Consider the following 14,501-nt stretch of genomic DNA (forward strand, 5'->3'; position numbering starts at 1 on the left):
CGTGGTTTAACCTCCTGACTGTGTTATCTAATGTAACGTGGTTTAACCTCCTGACTGTGTTATCTAACTTAACGTGGTTTAACCTCCTGACTGTGTTATCTAATGTAGAGTGGTTTAACCTCCTGACTGTGTTATCTAATGTAACGTGGTTTAACCTCCTGACTGTGTTATCTAACTTAACGTGGTTTAACCTCCTGACTGTGTAACGTGGTTTAACCTCCTGACTGTGTTATCTAATGTAGAGTGGTTTAACCTCCTGACTGTGTTATCTAATGTAACGTGGTTTAACCTCCTGACTGTGTAACGTGGTTTAACCTCCTGACTGTGTTATCTAATGTAGAGTGGTTTAACCTCCTGACTGTGTTATCTAATGTAACGTGGTTTAACCTCCTGACTGTGTTATTTAATGTAACGTGGTTAACCTCCTGACTGTGTTATTTAATGTAAGGTGGTTTAACCTCCTGACTGTGTTATCTAATGTAACGTGGTTTAACCTCCTGACTGTGTTATCTAACGTAACGTGGTTTAATCTCCCAGGTATTAACAGCCCAGGACCTGGTAGACTTCTCTCCTGTGTACAGATGTCTCCACATCTACACCGTTCTGGTATGTACACTATTTACTGGTCCTTAACGTGCCATCCAATCGGCTCCCTATTCCTGATATAGGACCTTCAGTAACCTGCTATATTTGTGTTTACCAATAGATGGCAGTATTGACTCAAGACGGGGGTTTGCTTCCCGCTATCCGTAGCTATTTCCTGTGTCTGCCGATATAACTGTGGTTAAGAAAGCTTCAGGTAGCTTAAGCCAGGTGCATCAAAGAATGTAATTTTAAAGTTACAATTAAATACTAAACCGTACTTTAGTCTCATGAGTCGTAACTCTAAGAAGCCTTTAAGGATACGGACCCATAGGGTTTTTATTTTACCTTTATTTTACTGTGAGGTCAGTCACCATTTCACTGTGAGGTCAGTCACCATTTCACTGTGAGGTCAGTCACCATTTCACTGTGAGGTCAGTCACCATTTCACTGTGAGGTCAGTCACCATTTCACTGTGAGGTCAGTCACCATTTCACTGTGAGGTCAGTCACCATTTCACTGATCCTGAACGGTCCCCTCTGGTCGTAACAGATTATAGAGAGGGAACAGAGAACTCTATGTAGATTAAATGTTTCACCAATGACAATTTGCCGAATGTCGGCCAACTCTCTCCCGCTGCCGGCCACTGGACTTCCTGTCATCACCATATTTGGTAGTGAGTGGAAATGCAAACCGGATGCTTCACATTTCTACATGGGGTGAACCATCTGGCTCGTTGTTCTGTGTTTCCAGGGTGACAGAGAGACGTTTGAGAACTACTACAGGAAACAGAGGAAAAAACAGGCCAGGCTGGTGCTGCAGCCCCAGTCTAACATGGTGAGGAGGGTTCCCCTCTCTATCTGTTCCCCTCTCTATCTGTTCCCCAGTCTAACATGGTGAGGAGGGTTCCCCTCTCTATCTGTTCCCCTCTCTATCTGTTCCCCTCTCTATCTGTTCCCCTCTCTATCTGTTCCCCAGTCTAACATGGTGAGGAGGGTTCCCCTCTCTATCTGTTCCCCTCTCTATCTGTTCCCCAGTCTAACATGGTGAGGAGGGTTCCCCTCTCTATCTGTTCCCCTCTCTATCTGTTCCCCTCTCTATCTGTTCCCCTTTCTATCTGTTCCCCAGTCTAACATGGTGAGGAGGGTTCCCCTCTCTATCTGTTCCCCTCTCTATCTGTTCCCCTTTCTATCTGTTCCCCAGTCTAACATGGTGAGGAGGGTTCCCCTCTCTATCTGTTCCCCTCTCTATCTGTTCCCCAGTCTAACATGGTGAGGAGGGTTCCCCTCTCTATCTGTTCCCCTCTCTATCTGTTCCCCTCTCTATCTGTTCCCCTCTCTATCTGTTCCCCTCTCTATCTGTTCCCCAGTCTAACATGGTGAGGAGGGTTCCCCTCTCTATCTGTTCCCCTCTCTATCTGTTCCCCTCTCTATCTGTTCCCCTTTCTATCTGTTCCCCAGTCTAACATGGTGAGGAGGGTTCCCCTCTCTATCTGTTCCCCTCTCTATCTGTTCCCCTTTCTATCTGTTCCCCAGTCTAACATGGTGAGGAGGGTTCCCTCTCTATCTGTTCCCCTCTCTATCTGTTCCCCTCTCTATCTGTTCCCCCTCTCTATCTGTTCTAACCCTCTCTATCTGTTCCCCTCTCTATCTGTTCCCCTGTTCTCTATCTGTTCCCCTCTCTATCTGTTCCCCTCTCTATCTGTTCCCCCCCTCTCTATATGTTCCCCATCTGTCTAACATGGTGAGGAGGGTTCCCCTCTCTATCTGTTCCCTGTTCTCTATCTGTTCCCCAGTCTAACATGGTGAGGAGGGTTCCCCTCTCTATCTGTTCCCCTCTCTATCTGTTCCCTCTCTATCTGTTCCCCTCTCTATCTGTTCCCCTCTCTATCTGTTCCCCTCTCTATCTGTTCCCCTCTCTATCTGTTCCCCCCTGTTCTCTATCTGTTCCCCTCTCTATCTGTTCCCCAGTCTAACTAACATGGTGAGGAGGGTTCCCCTCTCTATCTGTTCCCCTCTCTATCTGTTCCCCTCTCTATCTGTTCCCCTCTCTATCTGTTCCCCTCTCTATCTGTTCCCCTCTCTATCTGTTCTATCTGTCCCTCTCTATCTGTTCCCCTCTCTATCTGTTCCTCTCTATCTGTTCCCCAGTCTAACATGGTGAGGAGGGTTCCCCTGTCTATCTGTTCCCCTGTCTATCTGTTCCCCTCTCTATCTGTTCCCCTCTCTGTCTGTTCCCCTCTCTATCTGTTCCCCTCTCTGTCTGTTTCCCTCTCTATCTGTTCCCCTCTCTATCTGTTCCCCTCTCTATCTGTTTTCCTCTCTATCTGTTCCCCTCTCTATCTGTTCCCCTCTCTATCTGTTCCCCTCTCTATCTGTTCCCCAGTCTAACATGGTGAGGAGGGTTCCCCTCTCTATCTGTTCCCCTCTCTATCTGTTCCCCAGTCTAACATGGTGAGGAGGGTTCCCCTCTCTATCTGTTCCCCTCTCTATCTGTTCCCCTCTATCTGTTCCCCTCTCTATCTGTCCCCTTCTCTATCTGTTCCCCAGTCTAACATGGTGAGGAGGGACACAACCACCCCTTCATTCTTTCTCTTCTACATCCCTCTGTTCCCCTCTCTATCTGTTCCCCTCTCTATCTGTTCCCCAGTCTAACATGGTGAGGAGGGTTCCCCTCTCTATCTGTTCCCCTCTCTATCTGTTCCCCTCTCTATCTGTTCCCCTCTCTATCTGTTCCCCTCTCTATCTGTTCCCCTCTATCTGTTCCCCTCTCTATCTGTTCCCCTCCTCTATCTGTTCCCCTCCTCTATCTGTTCCCCTCCTCCCTCTGTTCCCCTCCTCTCTCTGTCTCTGTGTTCCCCTCCTCTTGTTCCCTGATCAGTAGTTCCCCTCCTCTGTCTATAATGTTGTTTCCTGGTCAGTAGTTCCCCTCCTCAGTCTATAATGTTGTTTCCTGGTCCAGCAGGAGACCGTGGAGGGTTACCGGCGCTACTTCAATCAGATCGTAGGCTTCTTCCTGGTGGAGGACCACGTTCTGCACTCCACACAGGGACTGTTAACCAGAGCCTTTACTGAGGAACTGTGGAACATGGCCCTGTCTAAGATCACTGCCGTGCTCCGCACACACTCTGTGAGTACACACACACACACACACTCTGTGAGTACACACACACACACACTAAATACACAACCACACTCTGTGAGTACACACACACACACTAAATACACAACCACACTCTGTGAGTACACACACACACACACTCTGTGAGTACACACACACACACACACACACACACACACACACACACACACACACACACACACACACACACACACACACACACACACACACACACACACACACACACACACACACACACACACACACACATTACCATTGAAAGTGTCCTAGCAGGGGGCTAAAGCCTGTTATCAGTGGGAGAGGACCAGGGTAGCAGTCACACTAACCCTAGCAGGGGGCTAAAGTCTCTTATCAGTGGGAGAGGACCAGGGTAGCAGTCACACTAACCCTAGCAGGGGGCTAAAGTCTCTTATCAGTGGGAGAGGACCAGGGTAGCAGTCACACTAACCCTAGCAGGGGGCTAAAGCCTCTCAGTGGGAGAGGACCAGGGTAGCAGTCACACTAACCCTAGCAGGGGGCTAAAGTCTCTTATCAGTGGGAGAGGACCAGGGTAGCAGTCACACTAACCCTAGCAGGGGGCTAAAGCCTCTTAGTGGGAGAGGACCAGGGTAGCAGTCACACTAACCCTAGCAGAGGGCTAAAGTCTCTTATCAGTGGGAGAGGACCAGGGTAGCAGTCACACTATCCCTAGATATCAGCCTCTTATCAGTGGGAGAGGACCCATCATCCAGTCACACTAACCCTCAGCCCTAGGGTTTGACCAGGCCTTTGTTCCCTGGGACCCAGGCTGTGAGACCCCGTGAGTCCCAGCCCTGGGATATCACCACCACCATCATCCCTGGGATATCACCACCATCATCACTGGGATATCACCACCATCATCCCTGGGATATCACCACCATCATCACTGGGATATCACCACCATCATCCCTGGGATATCACCACCCTCATCCCTGGGATATCACCACCCTCATCCCTGGGATATCACCACCATCATCCCTGGGATATCACCACCATCATCCCTGGGATATCACCACCATCATCCCTGGGATATCACCACCCACATCCCTGGGATATCACCACCTTCATCCCTGGGATATCACCACCCTCATCCCTGGGATATCACCACCATCATCCCTGGGATATCACCACCATCATCCCTGGGATATCACCACCCTCATCCCTGGGATATCACCACCATCATCCCTGGCTGATGTCCAACCGCCCCTGATGCCTCTTTCTCCACACCTCTGAGCTCACAGCCCTGTTACCATAGTCACACTAGTTCAACTGCTGTTCTTGTTCCAGTCTGTCCCCATCAATCTGTCCCCATGAGGCCAATCTGTCCCCATGAGGCCAATCTGTCTCCATGAGGCCAGTCTGTCTCCATGAGGCCAGTCTGTCTCCATGAGGCCAGTCTGTCTCCATGAGGCCAGTCTGTCTCCATGAGGCCAGTCTGTCTCCATGAGGCCAATCTGTCTCCATGAGGCCAATCTGTCTCCATGAGGCCAATCTGTCTCCATGAGGCCAGTCTGTCTCCATGAGGCCAGTCTGTCCCCATGAGGCCAGTCTGTCCCCATGAGGCCAGTCTGTCCCCATGAGGCCAGTCTGTCCCCATGAGGCCAGTCTGTCTGTCCCCATGAGGCCAATCTGTCCCCATGAGGCCAATCTGTCCCCATGAGGCCAATCTGTCTCCATGAGGCCAGTCTGTCCCCATGAGGCCAGTCTGTCTCCATGAGGCCAGTCTGTCTCCATGAGGCCAATCTGTCTCCATGAGGCCAATCTGTCTCCATGAGGCCAATCTGTCTCCATGAGGCCAGTCTGTCCCCATGAGGCCAGTCTGTCCCCAGAGGCCAGTCTGAGGCCAGTCTGTCCCCATGAGGCCAGTCTGTCCCCATGAGGCCAGTCTGTCCCCATGGGGCCAGTCTGTCTCCATGGGGCCAGTCTGTCTCCATGGGGCCAGTCTGTCCCCATGGGGCCAGTCTGTCCCCATCGGGCTGCAATGCCCTGAGGTCTTCATTAGACCAGTGGAGCCCTGCTCAATGCTGCTCACTGGGAGGGCCTGCCAGGAACAAGGGCCTAGATACCACTTATCATTCCTAACACCAAGGCTTCTAGATACCACTTATCATTCCTAACACCAAGGCTTCTAGATAAACCCTTACCATTCCTGACACCAAGGCTTCTAGATAAACCCTTACCATTCCTAACACCAAGGTTTCTAGATAAATCAAATCAAATTTATTTATATAGCCCTTCGTACATCAGCTGATATCTCAAAGTGCTGTACAGAAACCCAGCCTAAAACCCCAAACAGCAAACAATGCAGGTGTAAAAGCACGGTGGCTAGGAAAAACTCCCTAGAAAGGCCTAGAAAAAACCTAGGAAGAAACCTAGAGAGGAACCAGGCTATGTGGGGTGGCCAGTCCTCTTCTGGCTGTGCCGGGTAGAGATTATAACAGAACGTGGCCAAGATGTTCAAATGTTCATAAATGACCAGCATGGTTGAATAATGTAGGCAGAACAGTTGAAACTGGAGCAGCAGCATGGCCAGGTGGACTGGGGACAGCATATATTATTTATCATGTCAGGTAAAGTCCTGGGACATGGTTGAATAATAGTAAGGCAGAACAGTTGAAACTGGAGCAGCAGCATGGCCAGGTGGACTGGGGACAGCAAGGAGTCATCATGTCAGGTAGTCCTGGGGCATGGTCCTAGGGCTCAGGTCCTCCGAGAGAGAGAAAGAAAGAGAGAAGGAGAGAATTAGAGAACGCACACTTAGATTCACACAGGACACCGAATAGGACAGGAGAAGTACTCCAGATATAACAAACTGACCCTAGCCCCCCGACACAAACTACTGCAGCATAAATACTGGAGGCTGAGACAGGAGGGGTCAGGAGACACTAAACCCTTACCATTCCTAACACCAAGGTTTCTAGATAAACCCTTCTAGATAAACCATTCCTGACACCAAGGCTTCTAGATAAACCCATTCCTACCATTCTTAACACCAAGGTTTCTAGATAAACCCTTACCATCCCTGACACCAAGGTTTCTAGATAAACCCTTACCTCACCCAGAAGGCTGGGAGTAACACTTTCCTTTTCCCTTTTGATTGTGACGGACTTCCACCCCCCCTGTCTTCTTTTCCAGTCGTACTGCAGCGATCCTGACCTGGTGCTGCAGCTGAAGAACCTCATTGTCATATTTGCAGACACATTACAGGTGAGTCTTGTCCAGCTCTTCAGACTGGGTGATAAGATAGTATGAATTAAACCTAGAGCTCTTATAAGGTATGAGTGAAGCAGCTGTTGTTGTCTGTTAATGTTCTGTATTATGTCATGTTCTGTGTTCCGTGTTCTGTGTTCCGTGTTCTGTGTTCCATGTCCTGTGTTCTGTGTTCCATGTCCTGTGTTCTGTGTTCTGCGTGGACCCCAGGAAGAGTAGCTGCTGCTTTCACAACAGCTAATGGGGGATCCTGATCCAATACCCAAGCAGTTTGGTCATTAACCAGTGGAGCAGATTGTGATGCCTCTGGTTTGTAACCTCCCTCTCTCTCTCCAGGGTTATGGCTACCCAGTGAACAGACTGTTTGACCTGCTGTTTGAGATCAGAGACCAGTACAATGAAACGCTGCTGAAGAAATGGGCTCTGGTGTTCAGGGAGGTCTTTGAACTGGACAACTACAGCCCTATCCCCGTAGACACTGAAGAAGAGTACAAGTCTGTCGTTAGTAGATTCCCCTTCCACGACGCAGAAATTGAAAAGGTTTGTCCATTCATTCAACACCCTTTATTGTAAAAACGGACTAACTTCACGACATCAAGATGCGATGGGAATGTCAACTGTCTATATGCTCCTTATAGAGGTCCTAGGGGTTAAATAACCTGGGTTGTAAAAGTCAACTGTCTATATGCTCCTTATAGAGGTCCTAGGGGTTAAATAACCTGGGTTGTAAAGTCAACAGTCTATATGCTCCTTATAGAGGTCCTAGGGGTTAAATAACCTGGGTTGTAAAGTCAACAGTCTATATGCTCCTTATAGAGGTCCTAGGGGTTAAATAACCTGGGTTGTAAAGTCAACAGTCTATATGCTCCTTATAGAGGTCCTAGGGGTTAAATAACCTGGGTTGTAAAGTCAACAGTCTATATGCTCCTTATAGAGGTCCTAGGGGTTAAATAACCTGGGTTGTAAAGTCAACAGTCTATATGCTCCTTATAGAGGTCCTAGGGGTTAAATAACCTGGGTTGTATTTGTTGTCGCCCCAACAGCAAGACTTTCCAAAGAAGCTACCGATGTCTCAGTCTGTGCCTCAGATCTACGTTCAGGTCAAAGAGTTCATCTACGCCAGTCTGAAGTTCTCCGAGTCACTGCATCGCAGGTGAGTCAGTCGGATCATCGGCTGCTTCTCAAATCACTACCTATTTCCTGTGTCGTGCACTACTTTTGACCAGAGTCCATTGGGCTTCGGTGTAAAAGTAGTGCACTATGTAGGGAAGTGGTTGCCGATGGGGACACCGTATAAAGCGGTTGTATTTAATACTGTGGGTCAGTCTTAAAGTCTTGTTGTGTGCTATTTGCTTAGTGGGTTTGCAAATGTCAGTGCGGTACAGTTTGTTATTTACACTAGCATGCTAAGGGTTTGTCTGGCTGGTCAACACCTTTCTCATCCGACTGTTATCTGGGTCAGATGATGTAATATCTGTAACAGGTGTTGAGTGTTGACCTTCAGCTGTCAGCCTGGCTGGTCCCTCACTTTAGGGTCCCTAGTACAGGGGTTAATAACTGGGAGTCTTCCCTCACTAGGGTCCCTAGTACAGGGTAAATAACTGGGAGTCTGTTCCCTCACTAGGGTCCCTAGTACAGGGTTTAATAACTGGGAGTCAGAGCCTGGCTGTTCCCTCACTAGGGTCCCTAGTACAGGGGTTAATAACTGGGAGTCTGTCACAGGGTCCCTAGTACAGGGGTTAATAACTGGGAGTCTGTTCCCTCACTAGGGTCCCTAGTACAGGGGTTAATAACTGGGAGACTGTTCCCTCACTAGGGTCCCTAGTACAGGGGTTAATAACTGGGAGTCTGTTCCCTCACTAGGGTCCCTAGTACAGGGGTTAATAACTGGGAGTCAGAGCCTGGCTGTTCCCTCACTAGGGTCCCTAGTACAGGGGTTAATAACTGGGAGTCTGGCTGTTCCCTCACTAGGGTCCCTAGTACAGGGTTTAATAACTGGGAGTCTGTTCCCTCACTAGGGTCCCTAGTACAGGGGTTAATAACTGGGAGTCAGAGCCTGGCTGTTCCCTCACTAGGGTCCCTAGTACAGGGGTTAATAACTGGGAGTCAGAGCCTGGCTGTTCCCTCACTAGGGTCCCTAGTACAGGGTTTAATAACTGGGAGTCTGTTCCCTCACTAGGGTCCCTAGTACAGGGGTTAATAACTGGGAGTCTGGTCCTCACTAGGGTCCCTAGTACAGGGTTAATAACTGGGAGTCTGTTCCCTCACTAGGGTCCCTAGTACAGGGTTTAATAACTGGGAATCAGAGCCTGGCTGTTCCCTCACTAGGGTCCCTAGTACAGGGGTTAATAACTGGGAGTCTGTTCCCTCACTAGGGTCCCTAGTACAGGGGTTAATAACTGGGAGTCTGTTCCCTCACTAGGGTCCCTAGTACAGGGGTTAATAACTGGGAGTCTGTTCCCTCACTAGGGTCCCTAGTACAGGGGTTAATAACTGGGAGTCTGTTCCCTCACTAGGGTCCCTAGTACAGGGGTTAATAACTGGGAGTCAGAGCCTGGCTGTTCCCTCACTAGGGTCCCTAGTACAGGGTTTAATAACTGGGAGTCAGAGCCTGGCTGTTCCCTCACTAGGGTCGCTAGTACAGGGTTTAATAACTGGGAGTCTGTTCCCTCACTAGGGTCCCTAGTACAGGGGGTTAATAACTGGGAGTCAGAGCCTGGCTGTTCCCTCACTAGGGTCCCTAGTACAGGGGTTAATAACTGGGAGTCAGAGCCTGGCTGTTCCCTCACTAGGGTCCCTAGTACAGGGTTTAATAACTGGGAGTCTGTTCCCTCACTAGGGTCCCTAGTACAGGGGTTAATAACTGGGAGTCTGGTCCCTCACTAGGGTCCCTAGTACAGGGTTAATAACTGGGAGTCTGTTCCCTCACTAGGGTCCCTAGTACAGGGTTAATAACTGGGAGTCAGAGCCTGGCTGTTCCCTCACTAGGGTCCCTAGTACAGGGTTAATAACTGGGAGTCTGTTCCCTCTCTAGGGTCCCTAGTACAGGGTTAATAACTGGGAGTCTGGTCCCTCACTAGGGTCCCTAGTACAGGGTTAATAACTGGGAGTCTGTTCCCTGACTAGGGTCCCTAGTACAGGGTTTAATAACTGGGAGTCAGAGCCTGGCTGTTCCCTCACTAGGGTCCCTAGTACAGGGTTAATAACTGGGAGTCTGTTCCCTCTCTAGGGTCCCTAGTACAGGGTTAATAACTGGGAGTCTGGTCCCTCACTAGGGTCCCTCAGGGTTAATAACTGGGGGTCCTGACTAGGGTCCCTAGTACAGGGTTTAATAACTGGGAGTCAGAGCCTGGCTGTAGGGTCCCTAGTACAGGAGTTAATAACTGGGAGTCTGTTCCCTCTAGGGTCCCTAGTACAGGGGTTAATAACTGAGAGTCTGTTCCCTCACTAGGGTCCCTAGTACAGGGGTTAATAACTGGGAGTCTTTTCCCTCTCTAGGGTCCCTAGTACAGGGTTAATAACTGGGAGTCAGAGCCTGGCTGTTCCCTCACTTCGTCTGGTAGAGCGGCATTGTTGGTCAGATCACGGCTGGGTCTCCATTGACTTCGTCTGGTAGAGAGGCATTGTTGGGCAGATCACGGCTGGGTCTCCATTGACATCTTCTGGTAGAGAGGCATCGTTGGGCAGATCACGACTGGGTCTCCATTGTAACCCGTAATGGACTGTAGCCCCTGGCACATGCAGCGGTCATCGAAGCCTGTGTAATATGATTCCACCTTATTCCTATAGTGTCCTTTTTGCATGATTGACTCTGCAGAAGTCATAGCGGGACTTCTTGTACTTGTTCCTGTCCTCGGCTATAGCCTCGGTTGTCTGCCATAGCCTCTGTTTTGCGGTATCCATGTCCTACAGCTCAGTGTTTATCCAGGGCTTTTGAATGGGGGAGCAGCGAAACTTCACTGTGGGGGCAACGTTGCCGATGCAGTCCCTAATGAAGTCAGTGACGGAGGTGGTTAGCTCGTTGATGTTATCTCCGGAGTCTTGGAACATATTTCAGTCAGCGCTAGAAAAGCAGTCCTGTAGCATAATCTCTGATCCTCATTACTAGAATGGAGGGAGGAGGTGGCCAGTTTCCCCTTTGCCTTAATCTCGCCAATCTCACCTCTCTCTCTTGCCTCTTTAACCCTGACGTTTACTCTTGGGTAGTCAAAAAAATGGATTGGAATTACAGAAAGATGCATCCCTCGTCTTTGGGGAGCGTTTACTCACTTGACCCCTGCCAACCAATCAACACCTCACAATGTACACAGCCACAGCTCTTATCTGCAGAACCAACACACAGCTGTAGGACTCTGCTTACACAAACGGCTCAAATCAAGCAAGTCGTCTTGACTACTTTCTTGTGTCATTCTCATTGGCACCAAAAGTTTAAAGTGTTGATATGTTGACAGAATGCGGTCGTGCCATTAAATATTTGGCATATACATTACTCTTACAGAATTTCCACGTGGGATATTGGAAATGGATATTGGAAATGTAATCAACACCTATTGTTGTTTTTAACCAGGACAGAATCATTTATAACTGCCTTTTCCAACAGGGCTTTTGAGGTTTATTGATGTAGTCAGAGGACTGTTATTAGCGTGTTTTAGCCACTTCTATGTAAATGGTAGATTATTGGACACTCAACAAGGTCTGATGTCATTATTACTGAAACAGGACCCAGGTGTTAAATATAAAGATCCAGTCCATTAAAACAATTGGAGACCTCTTACACTTCATTGTTGTGATGCAAAAATTCTAGCATGATACATAGAATTAAAAAGGTTTTGTTGGATATTATTCATCCTAATCAGACAGGTTTTTTACATGGACGATCCATTGGAGATAATATACGACAAGTACTGGAAACAACAGAACACTTTGAAAAATCTGGGAAACCAGGTCTGGTTTTCAAAGCTTTGAAAAGGCTTTTGATAAAGTACGACTGGAATTTATATATAAAGGCCTGGACTATTTTAATTGAGGAGAATCTCTTATACATAGTAACCTACCTATAGTAAGTGTAAAATAGTAAATAATGACCACTTCTCCGAATGTCTTAAACTTTCGAGGAGTAAAACAAGGTTGTCCTCTTTCGACATATCTATTTGTTATGGCCAATCAAAATGTTACCTGTTAAATCAGATCCATCAATAATATCAATGGGCTAGAAATCCGGGGTTTCAAAACAAAGGTCATTATATACAGATTCACGTTTTCTTTTAAAACCACAATGTTGATCCCTCCACAACCTCATAGAGGATCCAGATACTTGTTCTAACCTCTCTGGATTCCAACCAATATTACATATTAGATCCCAAAAAAATACAACCTTGACATTTACCGTGTAGTTCACCAATAAAATGGTCTGACGGTGAAGTAGACATACTTTATTCATTTCCCGGAAGAAATTAATACATTTTTGTAGAAAGTTATTAAAAATAGATAAGATCTTGCTACCATGGAAAGGAAGATAACTGTCTATTTGTGTAAAAAATCTCCCTGATTAACTCTTTAGTCATATCCAAGTTTATCTATTTGCCTCTACACCTGATGACTTGTTTTTTGAAATTATATGAGCAAAAAAATATTCCATTTTATTTTGAATGGCAAGCCAGACAAAATTAAACGGGCCTATTTATATAATGAATATGAGTTCGGAGGGCAGAAATGATTAAATATGAAAGCATTAGACCTCTCACTGAATGCTTCAGTTATACAAAAGCTATACTATTTATATAATGAATATGAATTCAGAGGGCAGAAATGATTAAATATGAAAGCATTAGATCACTGAAGGCTTCAGTTATACAAAAGCTATACTTTAAATTCGAACTGGTTCTCTAGCAGTGAAAATGTCTGTTCTAGAATGGCCTTTTCCCCTTTATTCAGATTACAACCTCTCACTTTCGGTTATTTGGAAATGAAATAATCTCAAAAATATTGCTATTTTTAGAACAAGTCATAGAAAGTTGGTTGAAATTTCAGTTTAATCCACCAGAAGACAGAACAAATATTAGAACCAATATTATGGTTATACTCAAATATACTAATTGATAAAAACAAACGTTTTTTTTTTTTTTTTACATAAACAATCTTTGTAAATTAAATCATTAATAGGACTGGTGTCACACAAAAATATATGGAAAAGTCTAAGTCTACTCTATCCAAAATTACAACCAACTAATTGCAGCATTCGTGCAAAAATGGAAGAGGCAAGTGGAAAGGGGAGAAAGTAGGGAATTTGTCGGCCGGACCTGCATTAAAGACCAACATTGGTTTCAGGAAATTGTGAAAAATAAAGTATAATGCTTTCATTTAAGGACCAAGAAATGTACAGCTGTGCCATATAGATTCCTAAGTAGTTCGGAAGAGATTTTCAATGTACCGATTCCATGACACATGGTTTATGAATTGATACACAAAACACAAAACTTTGAATTTATTGAAATTGTTCACAATTCTTGCAAAAAATAGAATGTTTTATATATATATATATATATAGATAGATATATATACTGTATATTGGAAATACAACAATCCCAGCTCTGCAGATTTTGCTCTGAAGAGACCGAATCATTTGATTATTTGTTGTGGTCTACATACTGTCCATATGTAGCTTGTTTTTGGTCGCAGGTTCAGGAATGGCGTGAACTCCGCAAATAGGACTGCTGGGTGATCTGAAAAGTCATAGTCAATCGATCAATAATTATAATACTGTTAATCGAAACATGTTATCTTTTAATTTACAATCTGTAGAAACTATCGAGAATAGAAAAGTTGAGAACTTTTGTGAAACATCACTTGTCTTGTCGTTTTGTTTTGGTTTCCAGCTGGACAGAGATCGATGACATGCTCCGTAAATCCACCAACCTGTTGTTGACGAGGACACTGAGTGGCTGTCTACAGAACCTCATCAAGAAACCCCATATAGGACTAACTGAGGTACAGTACATTATTCCCTTCATGACCAAAGGTATGTGGACACCTGCTCGTCCAACATCTCATTCCAAAATCATGGGCATTAATATGGAGTTGGTCCCCCCCACCACTCTCCACTGAGACTTTCCACTAGATGTTGGAACATTGCTGCTATAACAGCCTCCACTCTTCTGGGAAGGCTTTCCACTAGATGTTGGAACATTGCTGCTATAACAGCCTCCACTCTTCTGGGAAGGCTTTCCACTAGATGTTGGAACATTGCTGCTATAACAGCCTCCACTCTTCTGGGAAGGCTTTCCACTAGAGATGTTAGAACATTGATGTTGAACTATAACAGCCTCCACTCTTCTGGGAAGGCTTTCCACTAGATGTTAGAACATTGCTGCTATAACAGCCTCCACTCTTCTGGGAAGGCTTTCCACTAGATGTTGGAACAGCCTCCACTCTTCTGGGAAGGCTTTCCACTAGATGTTAGAACATTGCTATGGGAACTTTGCTTTCATTCCAATTCATCCCAAAGGTGTTCGATGGGGTTGAGGTCAGGGTTCTGTGCCGGCCAGTCA

General features: G+C 46.5%; 1 protein-coding gene across 3 annotated transcripts in view; it reads left to right on the plus strand.

The window, feature by feature from the left end:
• Positions 1 to 13,941, plus strand: part of exoc6 (exocyst complex component 6) — a gene marked incomplete at its 3' end in the record, with an annotated part of 63,676 nt that extends 49,735 nt beyond the window's left edge. For 2 of the 3 annotated variants that reach the window (XM_046339293.1, XM_046339295.1), the window contains 7 exon segments: positions 538 to 606; positions 1,336 to 1,419; positions 3,544 to 3,711; positions 6,880 to 6,951; positions 7,291 to 7,494; positions 7,998 to 8,107; positions 13,830 to 13,941. In XM_046339293.1, the coding sequence (XP_046195249.1) occupies positions 538 to 606; positions 1,336 to 1,419; positions 3,544 to 3,711; positions 6,880 to 6,951; positions 7,291 to 7,494; positions 7,998 to 8,107; positions 13,830 to 13,941 (819 nt within the window). 3 annotated transcript variants of the gene reach the window in all.
• Between the last annotated feature and the right edge of the window lie 560 nt (positions 13,942 to 14,501).

This window comes from Oncorhynchus gorbuscha, unplaced genomic scaffold, assembly GCF_021184085.1.
Source record: "Oncorhynchus gorbuscha isolate QuinsamMale2020 ecotype Even-year unplaced genomic scaffold, OgorEven_v1.0 Un_scaffold_2621, whole genome shotgun sequence".
Lineage (NCBI taxonomy): Eukaryota > Metazoa > Chordata > Actinopteri > Salmoniformes > Salmonidae > Oncorhynchus > Oncorhynchus gorbuscha.